The following is a 24,897-nucleotide window of genomic DNA, read 5'->3' as shown; positions in this document are numbered from 1 at the left end:
ATGATTTTCCAACTTTACCTAAATTCCTCTTACGCCAGATAGAATATACTATTTTCTGATAATATTCTTTTAAGACAGATCATTGTGTCAAATTACGTGTAAAGTAAGTAGACACACCAATACACACCTTATTCGTTACCTAAGAAAATAAAAAAATATTAATATATTCAGTAACTATGGTTGAATTATTAGAAAATGGTGTATCCATTATGAAAATATCATTAAAGAAATGAAATCTCATGTTCTTTTTATCAACCTCTTTTAGTATTTTTTGAATCTAATGTTCTCATTTTTCATCAACTATTAATTAGATCGAGGAGGGACGTGGAAACTTGTAGATCGATTTTCAAAATCAATTCACAATTATTGAAAACATAAAAGATACAATAATAGAAAGTGTAATAATTTTGTTATAAGGTAACACCTGACTTATTGTGTTACAGGGTTTTATGGAGTGGAATTGAAAACACCACTTGTTTGGAAATTAATATTATCATCATAGATCCATTAAATAATTTTCTGTTTCTATTTCTAGTTGCTTTCACAAAAACGTTGAATGACGGAAATGATTTCAAAGTAATCAGCACTGAAGACATCATGACACAGGTGGTGATTACTGAATCCGACAATCCTTCATTGACAGTGAATCTGAAGCCAACTGTATCACTGACAACAGATGTGGTCAAGACATATTTCGTGACCTACACTTATTTCAGTACTATGTTAGATGGAGATGAGACAGTAGTGCATTCAAATATTGCAACCTCTGCAGATATTGTCACTGAGAAGTTTCTCATTCCACCCAAGAGAACAACAGCACCCGCTTCGATTGAGAGCAGCACAACAAAAACACAGGTGAAATCAGAAGAGATAAAAGCCACCGACTCAGTGCCGGCAACTAGTACTGAAGCTGATCTCCCCATCAATATCCTTGCTACCAAAACATATCTCACCACATTCACGTATTTCACAACATTGCTACAAGACAATGGCGGTAAGACACCTTCTACCATTGTAAGTTCAAGATCTAGAGTGGTGCAGAACATAGTAACAGAGACTGTTGATACATCTCTATTCGATGCTGACTATCTGGAATCCCTCAAGAATTCACTACATAGTGATCATACACCTATTGTTGCTACAGCAACTTTGAATGATGGGCAAAAAATGGAAATCACAGCAGTTGAAGATGGTCTTATAAAACCTACTTCCACTGTTATCACCTCTGAGCTCACACCGACTGAAACTCCAACAATTCAAAGCAGTAGTAGTAGTGATAATAATGTGATAAAAGGATCGACTATCATATTTTTTGATGAGAATGATCAAATTGATGAAAATATTTCACCTACGAAGAGTGTGACGATAGAATCAGCAGCCAGCAATACAAAAGCACCAAATGATGCATTTATCGATCAGCATGACAGTGAAGCTGAAACTCAGTTTCCTGATTTGGTAAATGCAGAATCGTTAGCTCTACCATTAACTACTTTACCGAATGGAGAAGTTCCTCTCTATGTAACATCAATTTTGAAATCTTCGACTGTTACAAAAAATGGGGCTACATTAACACCAGGAATGCAAGTTATCAAGTTGACTGATTCCAAAGGCAATGTGACAGTGATTCCAGTTTCTGATCCAGTCAAGAAGCATCCACAAGGCACTTCAGATCTGGGACTTGCCGATGCAGCTGTGGTTGGTGATTTATTGAATTTTGGTAGTCTTGGAATGAATGGCCTCAATGCCCTTGGACCAATGATTAATGCTATGGCAGGGTTGATCACTAGTAACATGAATGACAACCACAAGAATACTAGAAATGAGACAATAATTCTATCTAAACTACCACCTAGACCTGCTCATTTTAGTGAGAATCCTCTGTTGACCTACGCTGGGCCTAAACCTCCACCTCCACCATCCGCTCAGCCTTTACAAGCTCCTGGAGGACCAATCTACATTCCTCTAGGAAATTTAGCGTCTGATTCGGTAGCTGAGGAAAGTCAAAATATAGAAGGACACAATATATTTCCCGATGTTGATCAAAGAAACAAATTGCAAGTTGTTCTAGGTAGACCTACAATGGAGAGCCCACTCCTAGCTGGAGGTATACCTATCAGCCCTGGGCAAGTGATAACAACAAACAGTGATGTTATCATTGGAAAACCAGCTGTTCACGGTCCAAGACCACCTGAACTGAAATCGAAGCCAATCAAGAAGGATGACACACCCATTGGAATGAAGCCGCCACCACCACCAAAGCCGCAAAAGCCAAAGTGGCCTAATCTTGATAATAATGCTTATTATTCGAATCAAGGACACATTCCAGGACCTGTGAGACTCCCACCACCAAATGATCACTTGCCGAATGGTCATAGCCACCGTGATCCAGCGCCTGTGAGAGAGCAGCAGCCTGCACTAGACCCTTCTCCATCACCAACCTCAATTGTACATCACATTCCAATTGGTCAACATGAGCATAACCATAACAATCATGCAGGAGACAACAATATCTACAATCATATCAATGAGCATCACAGGCCCCACGATTTGCACAACCAGAATTTTGGACCTCACAACCACTTTGATCAATTAAGTCAAATATCCATAGCAATAATGATCATCAACATCACAATAAACATATTAATAATGATCATCAGCATCATAATATCCACAGTAATAATGATCATCAGCATCATAATATCCACAGTAATAATGAACAACAGCATCATAATATCCACAGCAATAATGATCATCAGCATCATAATATTCACCATCATCAGAATCAGAACATTCACAACAACCATCAGCATACTGTTCAGGTGCAAAGTAATCAGGAGTTTGAAAACCAACATCATAATTTGAACAATATTTTGCCAAATTATAGGCCAAACTCAGAGCACCACAATATTCCCATCAATGAACAGAGCTTGGCTCCGCATCTCAGACCACCAGCTTTGGCAGATTCAGAGCAGTTCAATTATCAAGTACATATACCACAACAACATCAATCTCCCAAACATAATTCTCCTCCCTCAATACCTGATTTCAGACCAACAACTGTTCTCAGCAATATTCAGACTCTGCAGCTTGGAACACCAGGAACAAGTGGTAGTAACAGGTATGAGAAACCAACACTGCATGACCAAATTCTATTGCCAGAGAACCACATAGTTGAGCACTCTACTGTGAATCCTCTGCTTGTGAATATACAGCCATCTCAGGTTGCCAATGTCATCATCCCACATGGTGGCTCGACAGCATTGATCTACAGTGGTGAGCCTGAGAAGCACAGTCAGAAGGGAGAAATATTCAATGATCCCTCACCTTATCCAGATAAAGAGGGCTTAGTGGGAATTGACAGTTTCAGTACACTGAGTCCATCCAACCAAGCAGAAGGCCCAGCCAATTCGGCAAGGCTCCCTTCAAATGCTATCAGAATGGATGTACCTGTATCACCATTTGGAATGAATGTGGCAGGCAATCAACGCCCCAGGCCCCAAAAACGTCCAGACATTCCAAACATATTCCCCAACCGGAGACCGCATCCAAATTCTGGATTAATTGTGAACCCACATAAACCTCACAGGCCACATCAATCTGAGGCCTACCCGGTCTATGAGCCAACTGGACTTGAATATATGACACCACCTCCTCCACCAAATCCATCGGTATTCAACAACAATTACAATCAGAATCATGGCGAACATCACCATATTCATTCCAATCGGCCACAAATTGATGAAGACTTTGTTTATGGAGGAAATGATTCTGAAGAGACTGAAGGTGGTGAGATCATTCAAGAGTCGAATTCAAGACCATTGAGACCAGGCCAGGTTCATGCAGAGATTGCTAACACACCATCAACTAGCATGCCTATTGATTCAGTTGATGATGACAACAATAACAGAGATCAGGTCATAAGTAATCACCAACACAACTTCAATAAAATATACTCCACTCTACCCACAAGGGACACATTTGAGAATCAAAATATTCCATCTGATTTTATAGCAGATAACATTCCTGAACCTACATCTTCTTCAGATGAAGGAATAAAAATATCAGTTGTCAACTCCAAGCCTATGCAATTGGAGAATGTGCCCATAAATGAAGAGAATAATCAGCCTCCTATCATCAAGGGACGTCCAGGTATAAACCACTTTAATGATGGAGGTGGTATCAATAGCTTTGGAGATAGTTCACAGGCAACTGTGGCTATTGGAAAGCCAACCAGTCTCTTGCCACAGGAAGGAGGCATTGGAGTTCATACAAGCATTTTGACTGTGGAGGAAACAAAAGAGCCTTCTAATAATGCTGTTATACCAACTCACCCAACAAATAACCAGCAAGACTTCATTGAAAGCTTATTCAGCAACCACAAAAAAGATCCGGAGAATTTCGATAGTCAGAAGGTTAATTCTGGAAAGCCAGTGACAAATTACATACCAACTATTCCTGCCCCATTTGATGATACTCTACCTACTATGAACATGGATGAGAAGCCTCCTCCACTGACATTCAATGGACACAATAACCAACAAAACTACAACACCCTACCAAATGTAAATCCAACTTATGATTTGGAAACTCAGTCCAACACACCACGACCATTTGGAGCACCCAAGCCAGATCCTACACCATTCGACAGGAACTCTGCCTCTCAAGATGAATCAGTGATGGGCTTGTCACCTCCTCCACCCGTGTCTACTCAATTCACTAAACAGGAAGAGACATCTAGGAGACCGATTTTGAACCTTGGTGTGCCACAACGTCGACCACATCCAACTAGACTGAAACCAAGACCATCACCTTCCTCTCCACCGTATAAATTTGAAATTCCTCGACCTATACAACCAAAACGCCCAGAATCTAATCCTCCGAAACCAACCAAAGCAACAGATTCTTCAATACTTAGCCCTCCTCCCCAACAACCACCTACTCCCACAGATGTTCTATCACCACCAAAACCAGATAAGAATTATTACAACAACAATTCTCCAAGTCATCAACAACCAAGTGACAAAGTGAACAATTTCTGGTACACATCAACAACACAACAACCATTGAATTCATCATATGACAGTATCAATCCTATTCTAGCTGGAATTCTGACAGTTGAAGAGAATTCTCAGCGACCAGAAGTGATAACTGCAGATACGAAAGTGGTAATGAATAATGCAATCAAGGGTCATCACCACAATAAGCCGAGCAATGGGGTGAAAGTTGGAGATAAACCTGCTTTCCAAACAGTTGTGATTGGAAAACCAGTGGATAATACCCCTTCTGAAAATGTGGTCATAGCACCAACTAATGTTCAACAGCCAGATCTGATAACAGAATGGGAAGAAGGAAGTCTGGAGGGCTCAGAGTATGTGGCAGAAGATCGTCCAAACAAAGTGACACCAATCTATCAAAAATCAAGTGAGGCTTCAGTTGTTATAAACACAGGAGCAACAACTATTTTTGGAAACTTATTCACTAAACCAAGCTTCACAACCAAAGTTATCAAACCAACCAAGGTTACTCACAGTATAATCAGCATGGTGATTGAGCCAGATTATATTGATGGAATGGATAATGTAGACCTACAGCCTAAAGATAGAAACAGGATTAAAAATCAAGACCGACAACCTGGTTCAGAGCGAGAGAATACAATGTATAACCCTGTGATTATAACTGCACCAAAGCCAACCACACATGTGATCACACATACTCAAACCCTTACTGTCACAACCACTGAGACAACAGTTGTTCACAGCCAGGGAAGGAAGCCTTCAACTCACACCCTTGTACTGACAAAGACACAGACGTCAACTGTGTTGGATACAGTGACAGAGGTGCATACTTTGGTCCAGCCTACAAATATCCTGTCAACAGTTACAAATACAATTCAACAGACAACTACAGCTACTGTTTACCCACCACATTTCGATCTGCCAACTAGAGATCAGTCACCATCGAGTACGACAACTGAGGAGAGTGCTCCATCATCAACTCAACCGTCGTCAACATCGTCGACAACTCACGATCCTCGCGAGAACGATTCGATTCTGATAGTGATGACTGATAAGAAGCAGAGTGGAACGGTGCAAATGCACAATGTTCCCGATTCGAAGCTGCCGGTGGCCGACATTCAGGTTCCGGATGAGGCGAACGAAGTGAGTCCCAATGTTCTGTTGGGAGGCATCCTGACACATCAGTCAGCGTCGGACACGGAATGCAGACCGGAGTGTAAGGCATCTCGCAACGAGCTTTGCCAGCGGCTGGACGGAGTGATGCGATGCATCTGCAGGCCAGGATTCGCCAGGATGTTCCCAGATCGACCTTGCAAACGTAAGTCTATCAATGAACAATCAAACTTTACAAGCCTACTTGTTTTATTTATTTATCCAGAATACATTACATGAAAATAATAATAAAACTCAAAGAGGTTTACATCTTAACGCCAAAACAAACCTCATTTACATCAAAAGTATGAAACGAATGTTTAAGAAAACAAATTGATTCAATATATCAAAACAAAACAAGATTAAGAAAACAGAAAAACTTTTTTCTAAGATTCGATAATCTAAATCACGTAAACTCATTAATAATGGATGGCTTATTTTATTACATAAAATAACTTGATAATGATTAATTACACTTGATATTGGCATAAATACCCAAAACTACTGTCTCAAAGAAACTGAAAAAAGGGAACTAGTAATACTATGTGATAATAATTTAAAGTGGCCCAATTAGAATAAATGAAGAGTACAGCTTATTGGTTACGCGTATTCAGAATTTTAAGCAAAAATTAATTTTTCAAAGAATATAGAGTTGCACATGATATAAAACTCCAACATAATCAAGAATCTCAGTGATTGGAAGCTTTTAGTTAAATCAGTTTCATGTGATGAAATCGGGCCAATTTGAATTACTCAGGTTGCGTTTCTCAATTTTATTCAATTTACTTCAAATTGGTGGATTTTCCAGAATACGAATAAATTGGACTCACACTAAATTGAATACCTTGAGAACCAACACGAAACAGGATGAAACAAACTAGATTCAAAAAAATTGATTAAAAATAATAATTGATAAATGCAATACTGGGCTAAGCTCCAAGAATATGAACCCAGTATAATCATTCTTCCATATTTGATGGATTCTTGCATAATTTAATAGCATGAGGATATTTTTTCATCAATAATTTGAGACAGAAAATTATTGATTTTGAAATCTATCAACTGAACTGATAGTCATTATGAAATAGAATATAAAGAAGCCCTATCACATGAGAATCATTAGAGACATCTTACCCTGAACACAATTCGACTAATGTTGAGAGCCAAACGTTTTTGACACGTACCAGTTATCACCACCAGCTCAAGCTGAATTTCAAACCTGGAAAAAGAACATATTTTTAGAAACTCAATGGATAAAAAAATTACAACTTTAAGATAGGCTACAATAATCTTCTACATTGAACAATTTAGATATTTAAATTTGAGCAAGAACTTATTATAGTAGGCTTGATTGATTTTTCAATTCAATGAAGAATGCTTTGATCAATAATAATGTTTTTATACGTGATGATATACCTCAGTGTGAAGTAACTTACAAGTGACAAAATATAACTACTATCATTCTGATAGAATTTCAATTTAATTTGAATTGATATTTTTACTGAATAGCTTTCTTAAATCAGAAAGCACATAGGTACCGTATTTAAATTTCTTTGGTATATTTCTACATCAAATTCATGTTTCAAATAATATATTTCTCATCAGAAATATTGGAATATTTCTTCAGGTTTTTAATTTTTCATGTATTCGATGTATCAAGTTCACATTTAGTAAAACCTTACTTCTTTCTATGATGTTTAGCAACATACACATACAGCATGCGACTAGCATTGGATAGATACGGCAAGGACCGCATCCACTTCACTCCAGCTCTGGAGGATGTGGAGACGCCAATCTATCAACGCCTTTCAGAGGCCACTCGGGAAGGTCTGGATAGAATGGTGATGCAGTCTGAACTCAGAGATATCTATCATGGAGTGGCAGTCAGTGGATTTTCACGTGCTTCCAAAAAGCCAAACCATCCAATGGTCAAGTTCTACGTCCAGGTAAGGAAGTGAAGAAGTGATTCAATAACTAATGTTATTTTCTAAGTAGCATCACTTGATGAGAACAATAGTCAGAGGTGAACTAGAAGATTAATTCTGCTCGGCGAAAAAAATAATATTACTATTCACTTAATCTAATAGTTGACTTTTGAATAGTTTTCAACCAACATTTATAGCTATACTAGAGAGGCTAAGGTATATTTTCAAAACAGGAGCATCCAAGTTATGAACTATTTATATTATAAATTAACTATTTATTGTTGTAAATAAATATCATTAACTCAGAACATCGCACCTTTACGTGGAAGGGGGGTTCCAAAAAGCCTTGAATTGTCTAGAATAGTTGGTTTCATTTATAGGAGGTGAGCTGGAAACTGAATTTTGGAGGTTGCATATCATTGGGCTTGAGAGACACTCCTGCTTACGGTACCGGTACATTCATTGATTTGCCTTGGCAAAGAGGAAACAATTTTTTATTTTCAAACTCATAACTACCGTTATGTGTTAAGTTTATAAAAAGATCATGGCATAAACCAATAACCATTTTTGAATTTTATCAAATTTATAATTTTCTTTGATATCTTTCAGCTATCTGAAAACACTGAAGAATTAAGATTGCAAGATGTTTTGAAAAAATCACTGAGGGCCAACAACTACAGCCTGGGTGGAACCGAAGTTTATGCAGCACGAGAGCATGTTCAGTATCTTTTAGCTGAGGGTAAGTCATCCAAATTGTTATCTCAAGTTTTATAGCGGACCGTTTATTTCCATTATATTGAATCCATAAAAATTAATGCCGCCTGTGGTTATCTAAATTATAATAATTGTGTAGGCCTAACATAAGTAGAAAGACATTTCCTTTGTAGGCCTAGTCTACACTACAGAGAAGTAGGCTACATTATGCGTAATTATATAAACACATTTTTGGGTTTTTTAACTCTATAAATCAGCAGACAAAAATCATACGAGGAATAGAATTTGAGAAAACAGATAGTTAAATAATAAGCATACCGTATTAATATAATTATGCAACAGGCCTACATCAAACATAATATAACTAGGTAATTTACGTACCTAACGTACGCTACCGTTTGTTTCCTCTGCAAATGCACTGTGATATTCAACGAAAATATCAAAAAAGTAGACTAGTTGAAAGCAATCAGTTACTAAATATGACCTGTATATTATTGATTCATTAATACTCGATAAATAACAGCAGTAATGTAGAATTCTTAAAGCATCTCACCTTACATTGGCTTAAAAAATTTAAGACAGGCTAAACATAACCTCTTTACAATTTACAGCACTGACCACTGACTGAAACTGAAATGGAATCACGGCGGGAACGGGAAACTGAATCTGCAATCACCTGTTAACGTTATTTATTCGATAGTTTGAGAACTAGCCACTAGGTGGCAGCAGCTTACGGACGCCCTTACCAAGATCTGTAGAAAGGGTTGTGTAGGTCTTTTCATGGACCCTGAAACTTCCAATCAAATCTTGCATTAGCCTACCGGTACCGCCAGTAGGCTATAAACAAATTTCTCAGAAATCTTTAGTTGATCGTCAACTCCTAACTTATCAATGTCAAAATAATTACGGTACGGTAACATAAATAATATGAAAAATGTTAGACCACAAAAGTAGGCTAATACCGTAATGTTTTCAATTATTATTATTAAACGATATTATTTTTCTTTAATTTTTTTTACTGTACACAGTGCATCTGGAGCAGGCGCGGATCCCAAGGGGGGCGATTGCCCCCCCCCCCACTTTTCCATGTGTTGTTTACTTGTTTTAATAAAAATTTAGCTAAGGGAGCACAAGTTCTAAAAATCTAATTAATATTAAAAATGAAGCTCTCAAATACTGTTTTCGATTGAAAACTTCAACAATTATCCGGATGGGGGAGCCGAAAGGGAGAGGGTCCTCCGGACGATCAGAGACCCCCCAATGAATGATTGTCAAAGTATCGTTCCGTATCCGACATTATTTATTTATAGGCCTAAAAATTTTCCAAAATAAATTTGATTGGACTATAATCATTATATTGATGAAAGAATATTTCAGACTGTGCATTGAAATTTGGAAGAAACATTTCTCGAGATGATAATCAAACCAAGCTGAATTTGAATAATTTTACTCCTGCAATTTGACAAAATGTTACAGATTTCGATGAGTGTGCAGATGCCAAGTTCCATGACTGTTCGGAGGATGCTCAATGCTTCAACTTGAGAGGAACTTACACTTGTAGTTGCAAAGAAGGCTTCACTGATATGTCGCAGAATTCCCTTTATCCTGGCAGAATATGCTCTGGTAAGTATCGTGCAAACCACATGAAAAGATTCAGAAATTTACTATTGAACTATACAGAAAGCTGCTCTAATTGTATGTAGCCTCATACAATGCCTATGGTGAACATTCATAAAAAAAATTGAAAATTAAGGTATCCATATATTCATTGATGGAGTACCTACCTTATTTGTTCAATGAAAACTATGCAATTATTGTGTCCATGTAAGTTTTGCAATAATATCAGAGTATGCCTTATTGATTGGTTTTAATTTTCCAGCTGAACAAATAGGATGTGAGAAATGTAACTACCATGGCAAGTGTTACATGAGAAGTGACGATGAAGATCTGTGTGAGTGCTTCCAGTGGTATGCGGGAGAAAACTGCCAAATTAATTTGAAAGGTAGGTCATACAAAATCCGGCAAGAATCAATCTATTTTCATTTTTATAACTCATAAAAAATAATGAAAAAACTTCAATCCAGCAAACTTGCGTACTATGTAGAGGTTTGTTGAAATTTTGTGGTGACCTTTAACTAGTATACACATTTTTCATCCAAAATTATTATTATATAAATATAGGCATCGTTCCGCATTGATTCGTGTAATATGTAGTCCTGCAGTCTGTGAGTAAAGATTCTGTAGCATTTGAACATTTTCTGTGCCTTGCAGAATTTTTCACTTTAAACCTACACAAAATGTTTGCAAAATGATATCCATCAAAGTTACATCATCATTTTTATATGAATTTCCGGTTATTGCACATTCTCCAGCTATTGAGTAATAATTGCATCATCCAATATTTCCTTTGACTCCTTGTTAATCTAATTAGAGAAATCCCAAACCTGTTTTTATGACTTCTACTATTATTATTTTAAGTTATAATTCCAGTTTTCTCTACTCATCATGTTGAAAATATGATCACAATAAAGAGAGTCATAAAACCAGATGTCTCGATATTTGGAAACAATAAATAAGACATTTTGCTGCCGCAAAAATAGTACTGGTTCAGTATTGAAGTTCAAATAAAGTATGCTCAAATAAAGTATGTATAATAGTGTGCTCTTACAAATTTATTTAATTTACTCAATCATTTAACATAGCACAACTTTCAGAAATGTACCACAGGCTCAAGCTCGAAACAGTTAAAATTCTAGTTTACTTATAAGATAGTTCAAATAAATGTTACTTAAGATTATGTGTCTTAATTTCAATTTTTCAATTCTCATTGACTCATTTCATTTTTTTCTGATTTTCAGTTCTTTTACTGGTGCTAGTGACGATAGGCGCATGTCTGATGGTGCTGCTGGTAGTGTGCTGCATCATGGCGTGCATGAAGCGCCGAGGGGGCGGTGGTGGCGGAGGTAGGAGTGGAGGTGGTCCACCCATGCTTCGTCCTGGAGTGGCGGGCTTCCGTCGCTACAGGGGTGCCATTGCGGCCGGCGGGCGAACTAGTGCCACGGGTGACAAACGGGCCATGATCAGTCTCGACACAAGCAGTGAGGCAAGCATTGACAACACGCTGCCGCCTTATGTCAAACAGGTTTGTTCACACATGTGTCAGTCAATTGAGAATTATTGTATAAATCAGTCATCGAATTTTACAATTCTAACACCATTCCAACTTTTTTATGAGCTTCATGTTCTATTGATGACGGTGTAATATTGTAATAACCAAAATTATTTTCTCAAACTGAAAATTTGGGAAAAAATTTAAATAATTCAAAGCAATTTTGGAAAAATAATAAGTGAAAATTGCTTCATGGAAATAATTTTGAGTTGTATCATTCAATACTATTCCATGAGATTAAAATTTACATTCACATTATGATAAATTGTGATTAAAATTCAAGCTTCTTAAATGTGATAAAGAAGAGGAGTGGATGTATTTCCAGACGAATATTAGTACAGATAATAATAAAACATGATGCATGATGAGAGGTTTTTCATTTATTGACATTGTAAGTAGGGATGTCAATCCCGGGACTGATTTCCAATCCCGGTATTTCGGAATTATCCAATATCAATCCCGGGATCCCGGGACTGATCCCGGGATTGGCAAAAATCAGTTTCATGCATTTTTAACCAATTGTTCCTCCTCAATTACATGTTCAGTAACAGTGTGTGGAGATGAAAAAGGGCCCATTAAATAGGGAGAGGCTATTATTAAAATGAAGAAAAAAATACTTGGGAATAATATTGAAATTGAACATTATATTTCTTTGAATGTTTTCAAGATTAGAAGTAACTGTTTTATTTCATGTCCTACCTCAAATTTGCTGTATCCTAGATGATGGTGAGAACTGAGGAAAGCAAGATAACTCATCAGAGTCTTTTTTATGTAGAAAAAAGCATTTCTATCCTACATCAGGACGGGATAGAGCTCACAATTTAATTACGTCAAATACTGTAAAGTGAATTGATATCACTTAAATTAATAATAAAATAGAATACTTTTTGTAAGACCGTAACGCCATACCGACCAAACAACGCGAAAGCTGAACCACTACACTACTAAATAAAATTTCGTAGAGCCAACTATAATATTTACTTCAACTAGATATTGTACTTGATAGAGAAAGAGACGAGGAGAGGAATAATTAGACAGAGAGTGAATCGATAGTGCATTTTTATTTCTGTTTTCTGAAGCCTTTTCGAAGTTCGGAATGCATTCCAAGGAAATGCCATCAGCACTATTGCAAATATTGCAATTACGCCGTCTAGACTGGTAATAATTGTGGTGATGTGTAAACAGAAACAAGAGTGTAGAGACATAACAACCAATCAACAACCATTCTGCCAATTATGCGAACTGATAATGCGAATTCTATTAAGCCAGTACAGAGTACAGTATACAATCAATATATGTATATGTAGGCTGTGCCTGTAGAATAAATTAGCCAAACACTTAGAACAATAAATTAGTTATAAAAACTCATATTCATCACCGTAAATGAATTCCATATTGAATTGTTTTTGGAAAAATATGATTCACAATTCCAGGTTTACAATCCCGAAAATCCCGGGATTGACGCTGAAAAATCCCGGGATTGTTAGGTATAAAAAATGGACCGGGATTGACATCCCTAATTATTGTAAGTTATACAAAAATTAAACAAAATGGAATAAATTGGTAGAGTTTTCATGAGTGGGATGCCTCCTGGAATAATTTATATGGAATTTTAATCTATAAAGATGATTCAAGAAAAAACTAAGTTTTAAGCAGTTCCTGTATTTTTATGCTTGTGCTTTAATTCGGTGCAATAGCATATTTATATTATCTCTTGTAATGCTTTCTTATATTTTGTTATTGAAAAACAAATAAATTCATTCATTTCAAAAATTCTAATTAATTCAGATTCTCAATCAGAGCAACACATACAAGCAACACATAATATTTATAAATGTTAGACTCAAGTTACCAATTCCATTGCTACTCTAATTTTTCTGTCATTTCCCCTGTAATAGTATCACAATATAGGTAGGCCTATCATTGTTGAAAAATGGTATCCCACTCATAATAATGTTCCTCTCCACTAGCAAGTCATAACTCTTTTCTCGAATATAGGTTTCGAATTTGGGTATCTTTAATACCATAAGGAAGAGAATTGACAACTTTTTTGCTAATATATTTGGGCCACTCTCATAAAAATCTAAGTGGTGCTGCTGCAGTCTAATGGAACTCCTAAATCTTGTATTGTGTTCAAGAGTCCATGCTTCCGTTATCAAATCATTTTTGAATGTATGTTTTCGCTATCAAATCATTTTCCAACCTAAAAGCGAAGGCCCGGTTGCACAAAAGCCGATTAACTTTACGAGAACCAATCAAAGAAGGCTTTTCTGATTGGTTCTCGTGAAATTAATCTCGATAAAAATTCATCCTGTTTTTGTGCAACCGGCCAAGTGTGTCAGATGATACAGAGTGATGGTACAGAGACGCAGGTGGTTTCTGTTGACTATCTTTTTTTTCATTGATATATACATTTCTGGTGCGTGGCTTTGGTTCTAGTAGCTTTGAATAAAATAAATCATGAATATTATTCATAACTTATATCATTACTTGCTGTCTTGACAATTCTCATGAATAGATAAACTCAAATTATTCATTTATTAGATCATATTTACAAAAAAAAATTGTATAACAATAATAATATATATTGAATATTTCGTACCGTTCTCCCTGCGTGGATGCGATATGTACGTGTGCAGGGAGGATTTGAAATAAATCAGACAGAAGTGTTTCATTTATTGAGAATATATTAATAGATGATTGTTGTATGTAGACACACATGTCGACCGCAAAGCCGAAAGTGGTTCGCAAAGCGCACAAAGCGCCGTCGCCAAGCCACCAGATCGGCGGAGGTGGAGGCACATTGGACCACCAGCGAGAGCGCTCACTCACCGTGATGATCCCTCGCGCCAAGTATCGCCCAGTGCCAGTGCCTCAGCCTGCCTCGGGCTCACTACTCACCATGTCCACGTTCGGGCCCGAACAGAAACTGCTCAACTACCTCACGCCTGACGGCCCTATCAGCGCTTCTGACAAACAAGTACGTTACTAAGACTTCAACTTGCTGTTACTTTAAGACTTACTGTTACTTTAAGACTTGTAGCGGAGGAAGGGGGTGATTTTAACCTGGAAACCCCCCTATGAGCCTAAAAAAGAGGCCCAAAAGTCCAAGATCCAAGATGCATTATGTAAAAATGACCTCAAATAATTGTTTTCAACTAGGTAGGCTACTATATATTGTTTGCTGAACGTTGAAAAATATTAAACTCATCAAAATGATTCACAATTGGCTACAACAATGACAATCTCATTGACAATATATTGAGAGGAACCTTCTCCTCTTAATGTGTAATCTATATATGTAAGCCTTTATGTGCATTCCAAACATCCATGAAACACTAAGAAAACAAAGTTACAATAAAAAAGTAGAAACAATTGCCTACATGGTAGAGTATGCTAAAGAGAGAATTTTTCTAAAGTCAAAACTTCCTCCTCACCAATAAAATCTTTATGTTGGAAAGGTTACTGTTAAAAGGTCTATAGAGGGCCCAAAATTTTCTGTCAACCCCCCTCCCCCCCGCACAACATTCCAAAATTCTGACCACGCTACTGCTTAGAATCTGTTACTTTGAGACACATTATGCACAATTCCGGTTGGAGAAGAGTTAAATTACCTGTGATGCATTATTGTAGGTTAATTTATCTACTGTAGTGAAGATAGTATCATTGCACTGATAACATTAAATATATGTATGCTACCTAAATAGATAATGTTTTACTGAACGAGCAGTTACTTCTGCACATCACTTGATCCAAAAGAAAATGGTCCTCCCATACCAAAGGTCGATATATCCACATATTTTCTGTATACTTTATTGTATTCTGTTCTTGCTTTCTTGTATTCTATCATCCATTCACTGTGTTGAACTAGCCTATAGGTCGTATATTGATATTCTATTTCATACAGCATTTTTGCTAGAAATGAAAAATCTAAGTACTTAGCTACCATTTTTTGATAACTTCTATTTACTATATGTTTCAACAAATTAATGCCATTCACAAGACATAGCAGGTATTCGATAAAAGTTTTGAAAAAGGGTCCCAGATTTTTAGTTTTCAAATAAATAAGAGTAGCCCTCAACAAAAAGTTAATAGCATTTTTGCTATATGCAGCATTCTGTCCAATATTGCTATATTTCCAATTCAAAAACTCAATTTAGATATTAGGTACCCATATATTTCTGTTGTATTTGCATAAGGATAACACTTATTGTAATTGTTTCAGTTCTCACTGCAGGGCTCGCGGGCCAACAGCAGGAAGCCAAGCAACTCGACCAATCATTCGGTGCCCCCTGCACCCCCACCACCACAGCACAAGTCACAGAGTGCCACCCCTGTACCTAGGAAACCATCAACTGGTAAGTCATCACACAAATCATTGTCTTCAGATACTGTTGTTGGTGAAATGTAGTAATATTTATTCAAAATAGAACAATGGATAATGTTGTCTAGGAATATCACGAATTGAAAGATCATTGAACGATCAAGTAGGCCTACATGTTTCAACACCTTTGGTGTAATTTTCAGTGTGAAAATTCAAAAGGATGAGTTGAATTTTCACACTGTAGATGACAGCATAGGTGTTGAAAAATGTTGTATGTAGCCTAATCTTTCAATAAATTCCTGATATATTTCTAGCCAACATTATCCATTGTTTCATTATCATGATCATATTTCATCAATTTACAAATACACACAAAGTAGCCTAAATTATTCCAGAATAATAAATTATTCAATACAATATCAAGTTATAGTTTTATCGAGTTACAAATACTCATGAGTTGATTATTCCAAAACAATTAATTATTCAGTGCATAAATGGTAGTCAAAATTGAATAATATTATTTATCTTCTGCTTCACCTGATGAATTTCGACATGCTGCTAATAACTGCGTGCAAATTATCATATCACATTATATTTCACAAAATTCAATTTTTTTTAAATAGTAAGGTATCACATCTAATAATGCTTATTTCAAATTTTTTACTTATAATAATAATGTACAGAGTAAATTTGAGAAGGAAGAAATTTCTGTTGTCAATACAGTCATAGAGAAAATATAGCATAAGAAGATAATTATATACCATGGTAAAGGACGTTTATGTTCTATTTTCAAACCGATTTTCTGTTAACTCGAGCCAATCACTGTCGTCTTCTGTCTATTAATAATATTTTGGCTGGATGAGAATGTATGAGAACGGCACAGTATGAGAGACTCTTAGCGTTACATGTCTTCACAAAAAATAACTACTACGACTATCGGCTTGAGTTAAAAGTGAAACTTGGAACATAAACGTCCTACACCATAGGACATCTTCTTGTGCTATATTTTCTCTATGATACATTCTAGTTCTTCAGTATAAAATTATCATAATACAACACTCATACTTCATCAAAAAATAATTCTCTTGAAATTGTATTGCCATTTTTATTTATAATAAATGCACCTAACGAGTGATTTTGAATGTTTGATAGGTGCCCTAGTATCAGCAGGATTTGAAGTGTCGGCCACAGTGGGCAGGACGAAAGAATTGGATGATGCTTTTATAGAGGAGCCTCACACCGACCTTGGTCAACAGGGATTCAACACTATTCGAACTGCTGAAAGGTACTGTTCATCAGTCTTGTTCTCAAATTTGAGATATTCTCGAATAAATCATTCTCCCCTCTCACCCCATCTAGTCAACTACATTTTGAACTTTATAATTTTGTAGATTATTCATGATAATATATTGTATTCTTCTAAGAGTATTACTATTGTGGGCTACTAGAATATTAATCTGACACCTTCTTTCTCGATGATTCATTACTCTCTATGATCAAATTTTGCGCAGATTGATTGTTAGAGAATTTTCTATAACTCTTTTGCAATGTGACATGTTGTTTTAAGAAATAGAGTGTCATCAATGTTCTTGAGACGATGATAAAGATTCATTCAAATTGAGAGCATTATTTCTCCGGCTAAAAAATTTTGAATATAATAAATAGGAGGGATTTCAATGATTCTTACCATTTCTTAGAACAATAGAACCCAATATTAAAACCTTTATGTAAAGCTCTGTAGGCGTCGTTTTAGGCTGGAGGGTATCCATTACATCTGTAGCTTTACCATTCCCATGAAACTTTTTTCCATGTGTACTGTGTAGTAATAATTATTATATTTCTTGTACTCCATTTACAGATTTTGCGTTTTATCAATAAGAATGCAATTTCAATGTGACTTGCTCTTCAAAAATAATCTCACTGTAATAATAAGCACTATTTTGCATGTACATATTTAAACGATGTTTAACATGATAATTCACCCTACATTATATTCTGTGTGTCTGTGATAACTTTCAAAAATATTCTAACCAACAGTTTCGTCCGAGTTTTTTTAGAATAACGCCACCAGTTATTCCACCAAATAGAAACGGGTATCTCAGGAAAAATATTTTTTCAACTCCTATACTCATGTTAGGTGAAGTCAATCTATTTATGTATTTATTTATTTTACCGGAAATAACATACACAAGAATTCAATCACCAACAAATAAATTTTCAATTTGATAATTTTTCTAAAGAACTCAATTATTGTTTAAAAGCGTGAAGGTTTCAACTCTTCAGATTTACTGTCCACTGTCGGTGAAAACATTTCAGCTACGGTACTTGTAGAATCTTATCCAAACTGTATCTAATCATTTTAGATAAGAGAGTTGAAAAAATATAAATTTTTAGTCTCTGGAAACACCTTATTTTAGACTGAAGACATAGTCGCACTTATTCAATTATAATGCATTGTTGATTAGTTCCTGAACACGTTGAATACAGAGGTTTGTTAAACCAAATACGGGAATTGCTAGTGAGCTCCATAAAGGGCCACACAAGCAGCTGTCTCTGAATTTTGCAAAAAATACCAGCGGCAGGCGAAAATCTTCTATTTACAATTTTTAAAAGTACGCCTATTTTTAGGGTATCTGATCACCTTTAATTCTATTCCATTTAGCCCATTTTGTCGCTTTATTCTGCTGCAAAAGTCTGCGTTAGTTTGCAGTCTTTTGGCCCTGTACACAATATTTAGATTGAGAAGTTTTCAAGATACGGTATACAATAATCATGATCAGTTGATTTTGTTTTATCGATAACGTTCTATCACATTCTCTAGTATTAGAAAACGTATTCACTATTGAAAAGTCAAGCATGGTGGATGAAATTATTTTAATGAAATTCCTAAACAAATAGGGTACCTACAAAAACTCTCAAATTCAAGTGAAAATAATAGAATTTCCTCCATTTATAACTAAAATTATCTCTTGGTTATCACTTATCACACTTATAAGAAAACTGAAACTTATAACATTTACTAAAAAATGTTTTCTATTATTAATTGAATTTCAACTTTTTTTAGACTTAAATACAGACTCTGCTGTTATCATAACACAAGTATTGTAGTCCATATTTTTCAAGTAAATGATATTTCAGAACGTTCTCCCATATTTGGTAGATTGGTGGAAGCGTAGTGGTTGATAGGATTTGTGTATGACTGAGAAGTTTCTGTGATTTCAGCACAATAATTGTCGACATCCCCCCTCCCCCAACGCTTGAGGCGGAGCTGGAGCAAGTCATCTCGAAAGTCGACTGCCTGTAAGAACACAACGTCTCTTCTTTCTTCTATCCAACTTCTTTTCACTGTTGCTTACTTGGAATGTTTTTTCTTGTTCTCTCCTTTTTCATCTTTCTTATATTTCTATAGGGGAAATCAATTGATCTAATATTTATTTATACATAGCTACATAATCACTCTAGTAACCTTCGATTGTTAAATACACATCCAGTTTCAGCCGATTTGAGTTTGTAATGAAAGAAGATTTTATCATTAACTTTTCACCTGGATAACTTCATTCCATTTATGTTATTCTCACTTAAACAATGAGATTTATTATCACGGTATGATTAATTTCACATAAACTTTCATGTGAAATTTGCTCATTAATTGTCGGTGGTTGGTAAATGACCTTCTTAAGTTAGTTACAAATCTCTATAATAAATTTAATATTTTTATTTCTGTCTAGATTTCGTTCACATATTCAATTTCCATGCTCTAATACAGACATTCAAGGAACGATCAGAGCAAACCGTCTGTCTTGTAAAATGCTCTGTTCTGTATATAAAATAAAATTAGCAAAGCCGCTCGTTTTTCATTACAGTATCTAGATTAAAAATAATTGAAATTGGTCATGGTTTACGGTTTCTTGTGGTATTTTGTTAATGTAACTAATAACTAATTATTTGTTAATATAACATAACTAATATTCGATGTAAGAGTTTGTCTGACACAATAACTACTGCGTTAATTCATGGATGTGTAAGCTTTTCAACTGGAAGATCGAAAGCATTTTCCTCTGTGCATTATATCAGATATTTTTTAATTAACTTTGTTGTAGTTCAGACACTGTTATACTTGTGAATATTTGAAAAAAACACTTACTTTTTCTTGGAGTGTTGATGAAAGCATTTCACTCCTGAGGAGGAGCCTCAGGCTGATAGAGCTCCTCCTTAGGAGTGAAATGCATTCCTCAACACTCCAAGAAAAAGTAAGTGTTTTTTCAAATATTTACAGGTAACACAGTGTCTGAACTACAACAAAGTTAATAGTGTTTCATCATGGAAAGCAACATCAATTTTTTAATTATTTATTCACAATTCTACAATGGAAACAAGAGGTAAAACCCCAAATATGCTCCCTTAACACTAACAATAAGACTGAAATGCAATTTAAAGTTGATATAGTCACATTCGAACAAAAATGCATTTAACTAAGAGTGGTTCTTTGTATCAATTTTCTTCCTATTCTATGTTAATCATGGTAATTCATTTCTGAACAGATCACTTGCATCATGGAAATGTGGCTGAGCAGATAAGTAACTCTAAATCTGTTGTACAAAAAATAAGAAACCCTTTTTTTCTGTAAATTGTGACTTGAATTCACCAACCAGAGTGAATTGGAAACATCACTTGCTTTCCAATCTATCCCTGTTGATAATTTGCTTTACCTGGTCTTTTCTGATGGAATTCCTCAAACTCATTGATGGGAATTATGATGGTTGAATCCAAAACTAACAAATTATTGAAACAGTATTCGAGCTTGAAGATGTTTCGTGATTAATATTTAGAGCAAGATATTTCAGTTTCTGTTGATTTGTGGATTACAGGACGGTGTCAGAAGCTCGGTCTTACGACGAAACAACGATTCAACCCCCGACTAAGAGTCTGCATTCATCACATCATCACCACCATCATCATCATCACACCAATAATAACAATGATGTGAGTCCCTATCAAAACTCATAAAAGATTCAAATCAATATAAACGAAAATACTGTTGACATTTATTGATAACTGAATTACTGAAAAACTGAGTAATATATAAATAGCGTGGAGTATTTGATGAATGCAGTTATGTTACCGCATGCCGACTTGATCAAAAACCTTTCAGTGCAATTGACGAAATATTCACCCTATTTTGTATCATAGGATCCATAGGATATATGGATATAGGATATATAGGACAACATAATGGGAGAAATCAAATAAATTACAAATGGGAGACATTTACATAAGACATATTTTATTAGAAGACTAGCCTATCAATACCATTCTTATCCAGTTGATTGAAGGCCTTGGCATAATCAATCCCTTTTGAAGGGTATTTTCAATTGTTTCAATCATTCCAAGATTGATTATAAACGAATATAATATTTCTATTCACTCTAAAAATTGTTTTTCTGATTAAAAAATATTCAACACATTATTGTGTGAATATTTTTTCATCATCCTGTTCTATCATTCCTTAGTCAAAAAAAGCTGTATCCACTTGAATAAAGAGATATTGTGATTGATGAATGTGTCACAATTTTGTAATTGAGGGCTACCTTGCAGACACAGCGTGCAAGATGTACTATGTGGATATTTTAAATAATTATTTCATAAATAATAAAGATAACAATGACAGAGTAGTGCCATATTATAAGGATATTTTTATACAACTGAATTGAAAGAATTGAATTTATGTTAATGAATAATGTGATTTTTAATCCTTATTGATGATACATGATATACTGCTTCTGTTATTATTTCAAATATCGTTATCATAGCTTTTATGATTCTATCATATCAAGTACTATTATTTTTATTTTGCAGGAGAGTCACACAATGGTAGAACGAGATCTGGGATCTACGTTTGTTCTGCCACAAACACATCTGTTCAAACCGGATAGGGTGAGTTTATTGACTCCTTGACTAAATAAAACTACTATAACTGGGATAAATCTTATACAATATTTTTCCCAATTCTTGAGATTATCAATAATGGAAGCAGCCATATTCCGTAGAGATGGCTGAGTTAAAGGTCTAGTGAATACTTATTCTATTGTCCAAACGTCAAAAGGATTCTATCATGCTAAGATGTGTTGAAGATCATCAGAATATTTGAGAGTTTGGGGGTGACATACGAATAAATATTTATAAATAGTACATTTCAAATTTTAGTTTTCATCATAATGCTATTAGTAGTGGTATGTTATAAAATAGGATAATGTTACAGTTCATTCCGTGGAGAAGAATATCAAGCATTCAGAAACACAATCCTGAAGAAATTGTTTCAGACCCCGTTCTACAACTCATTAATTATTTGAAATTGCTCATTAAAACAGTGGATGTAGAGACGTTTATAATGGAGTCACTAATCCATTATAAAGATTATTCTACCAATAAATATTCTAATATTTACCACATTAAAGACAGCTTTTGGTTCTTAAAAGCCTATCATAGGAAAATTAAATTTACCACATTTCAATATTCAATAATTATAAAAACTACGTAAGTCAATTTTTTTCATGTTTCAGGGGAGTGATGCTTCGAATTTCGACTCTTTATAGCGATGATTTAAATGAATCGGCCATATAAAATTTAAATGTTGGTAAGTTTACCATAAAAAATATCCTTCGCAAAATAACTCAAGCTTTTTCTATAATATTATGTTTCGTTGTAAATGAATCAGTTAAGTGCTGTGAAGTACTGCTTTACATTTGCCATATCTTAAGATGTGTACCGGTACAGACTTATGTGCCACAAACTCGCGCATTCCGCTTTCCATCACCTGATGCTTTGCTTATGATATCTGTATCGGTCTCTGTACAAATACAGATATAATAAGCTGGGCATCGGCTGATGAAAAGAGAAATGCGCTTGCTCCTGGCGCTTGCGCTTGCGTCTGTTCGCACCTATGATATAAGCATAGAGAAAAGAATGTTAATCTCTGAGTAATATCTAAGTATAAGTTATCTCTAGTAATACCCAATAATATTGTATATAAATGGTGATATTATTATACTTACAAAAAATTCATCAAATTGGAGGAATATTTCACATTTTTTCGAAAAAATTATAATCATTTATGATTGATTGTCATTAATCAAATAATCATATGATTCATAATTGACAAACAATTGTACTGATTTTTATTGGATTTTGTCTCTTATCAAGGTTTAAATTTTTTTATATTTCATATTATATTTTTCAGTTTTTATAATCTTCTCCATTTATCTTCTAATATAGATATGTCTATGAATTTCAGGTGCTCAACAAATCCTGTTGTGAAACGAATCTTTGAACACTACGATAAATTTCAGCTCATCAGAAAAAACTACCTGTAGAATTGTTCAAAAATAAAATGAGATATTATTTCCATTTACAAAGACTAAATCTTTACAAAGACAAATCTTCGGTTTATGTGAAACCGAACTATGAATTCAACAACAATGAGCTCTTTCAGATAATACGTAGTAGAATAGTCTAAATAAGTTATAGAGAGAGACTTTTTATCAGATAGTGGGATGTCAGAACTTCATACCGATTTTAACCGCTGCCAGTTATCATTTATTATTGTTGTATACAATCCAATTTTAAAAAACGAATAGAAGCATCAATATTCTCATTTTTATTTTAAAATTCTTAAATAATACTGTAGTTGTATTAAAAGTCTCCAGCCTAGCTGGTTCAGGAGTTTCAGTTATTGAACAGAACAGAGATGTTATACAAGTTACATAAAACAGCTTCATTTCAGTAGCTACTATTACTAATTGAAATGTTTCGAAACAATCTGGCAGGAGTGATTTTGGAACAAGTTTTCAAGACAAAGTTTGAATCGCTTTCTCACAAAATCAATTTTATAACATGAGCAGCTTCTATATGAAAAGCTAATAAGAATATAATTCAATTAAAATAGGTGTGCCATTATTCTAACATTAAATTTCAAAGTTGAATTCGAATTGCAATATAAATTACATAATTTTTGAAACACACACGCTTGATCATCAATCAACAAAACCAGCTTTGTAAGTACCGTATAGAAATCAACTAAATGCAGTACCTTTTTCAATAATAAAAAAGTAATATTTCTGGAATCTTCAATCGATTTACCGTCATCACCGTTCCGAAGAAATTGTAATGTAAGTTTCAGTTCTGGATGTAAATTAATATCACATCATACTATGAATAAATTATAACATTTAGGCTAGGTTTTGAGATAGATAGGAACAAGACCGTTTGTATAGCATCAACGAAATTGTTCATTATAATTTACAACTTGCTCAGATCTTTTGTAAATATAATTTTAAATTGTATTATAGAATCAATATATTGTGTATTTCGAACAAATAAGAATGTATAATACTTAATTAATTTATATAATATTGTTTTTTAGTATATACTTCAACATTTCTTCTCTATTGTGTAATGTGTCAACATATTTCTAATCATTGACTCCTGAACATGGACACAACATGCAACTACTATTACAGGTGTTTCATTTGGTCACCTATATAGGCGACTAATAGATGTTTCAGCTATTGTAACACGAGCATTAGATATTATGGTAGCTCT

At 34.8% G+C, this 24,897-nt stretch overlaps 1 protein-coding gene across 1 annotated transcript in view; it reads left to right on the top strand.

Annotated features, from left to right (window-relative positions):
• LOC111049906 overlaps positions 1-24,664 on the top strand; it is a 184,077-nt gene extending 159,413 nt beyond the window's left edge. Inside the window, 15 exon segments of the mRNA XM_039434559.1 lie at positions 536-2,730; positions 2,733-6,333; positions 7,869-8,113; positions 8,702-8,831; positions 10,283-10,429; positions 10,686-10,808; positions 11,665-11,948; positions 14,689-14,955; positions 16,201-16,333; positions 17,452-17,584; positions 19,522-19,599; positions 21,168-21,282; positions 22,156-22,233; positions 22,860-22,933; positions 23,591-24,664. Of these exon segments, the coding sequence (XP_039290493.1) occupies positions 536-2,730; positions 2,733-6,333; positions 7,869-8,113; positions 8,702-8,831; positions 10,283-10,429; positions 10,686-10,808; positions 11,665-11,948; positions 14,689-14,955; positions 16,201-16,333; positions 17,452-17,584; positions 19,522-19,599; positions 21,168-21,282; positions 22,156-22,233; positions 22,860-22,892 (7,562 nt within the window). The 3' untranslated portion in view covers positions 22,893-22,933; positions 23,591-24,664.
• Positions 24,665-24,897: the final 233 nt, after the last annotated feature.

The sequence above is a fragment of the Nilaparvata lugens genome, chromosome 8 (genome assembly GCF_014356525.2).
Source record: "Nilaparvata lugens isolate BPH chromosome 8, ASM1435652v1, whole genome shotgun sequence".
In the NCBI taxonomy this organism is placed as follows: Eukaryota; Metazoa; Arthropoda; class Insecta; order Hemiptera; family Delphacidae; genus Nilaparvata; species Nilaparvata lugens.
The sequence above is the reverse complement of the archived record's forward strand: the minus strand, read 5'-3'. Positions and strand labels throughout refer to the sequence as shown.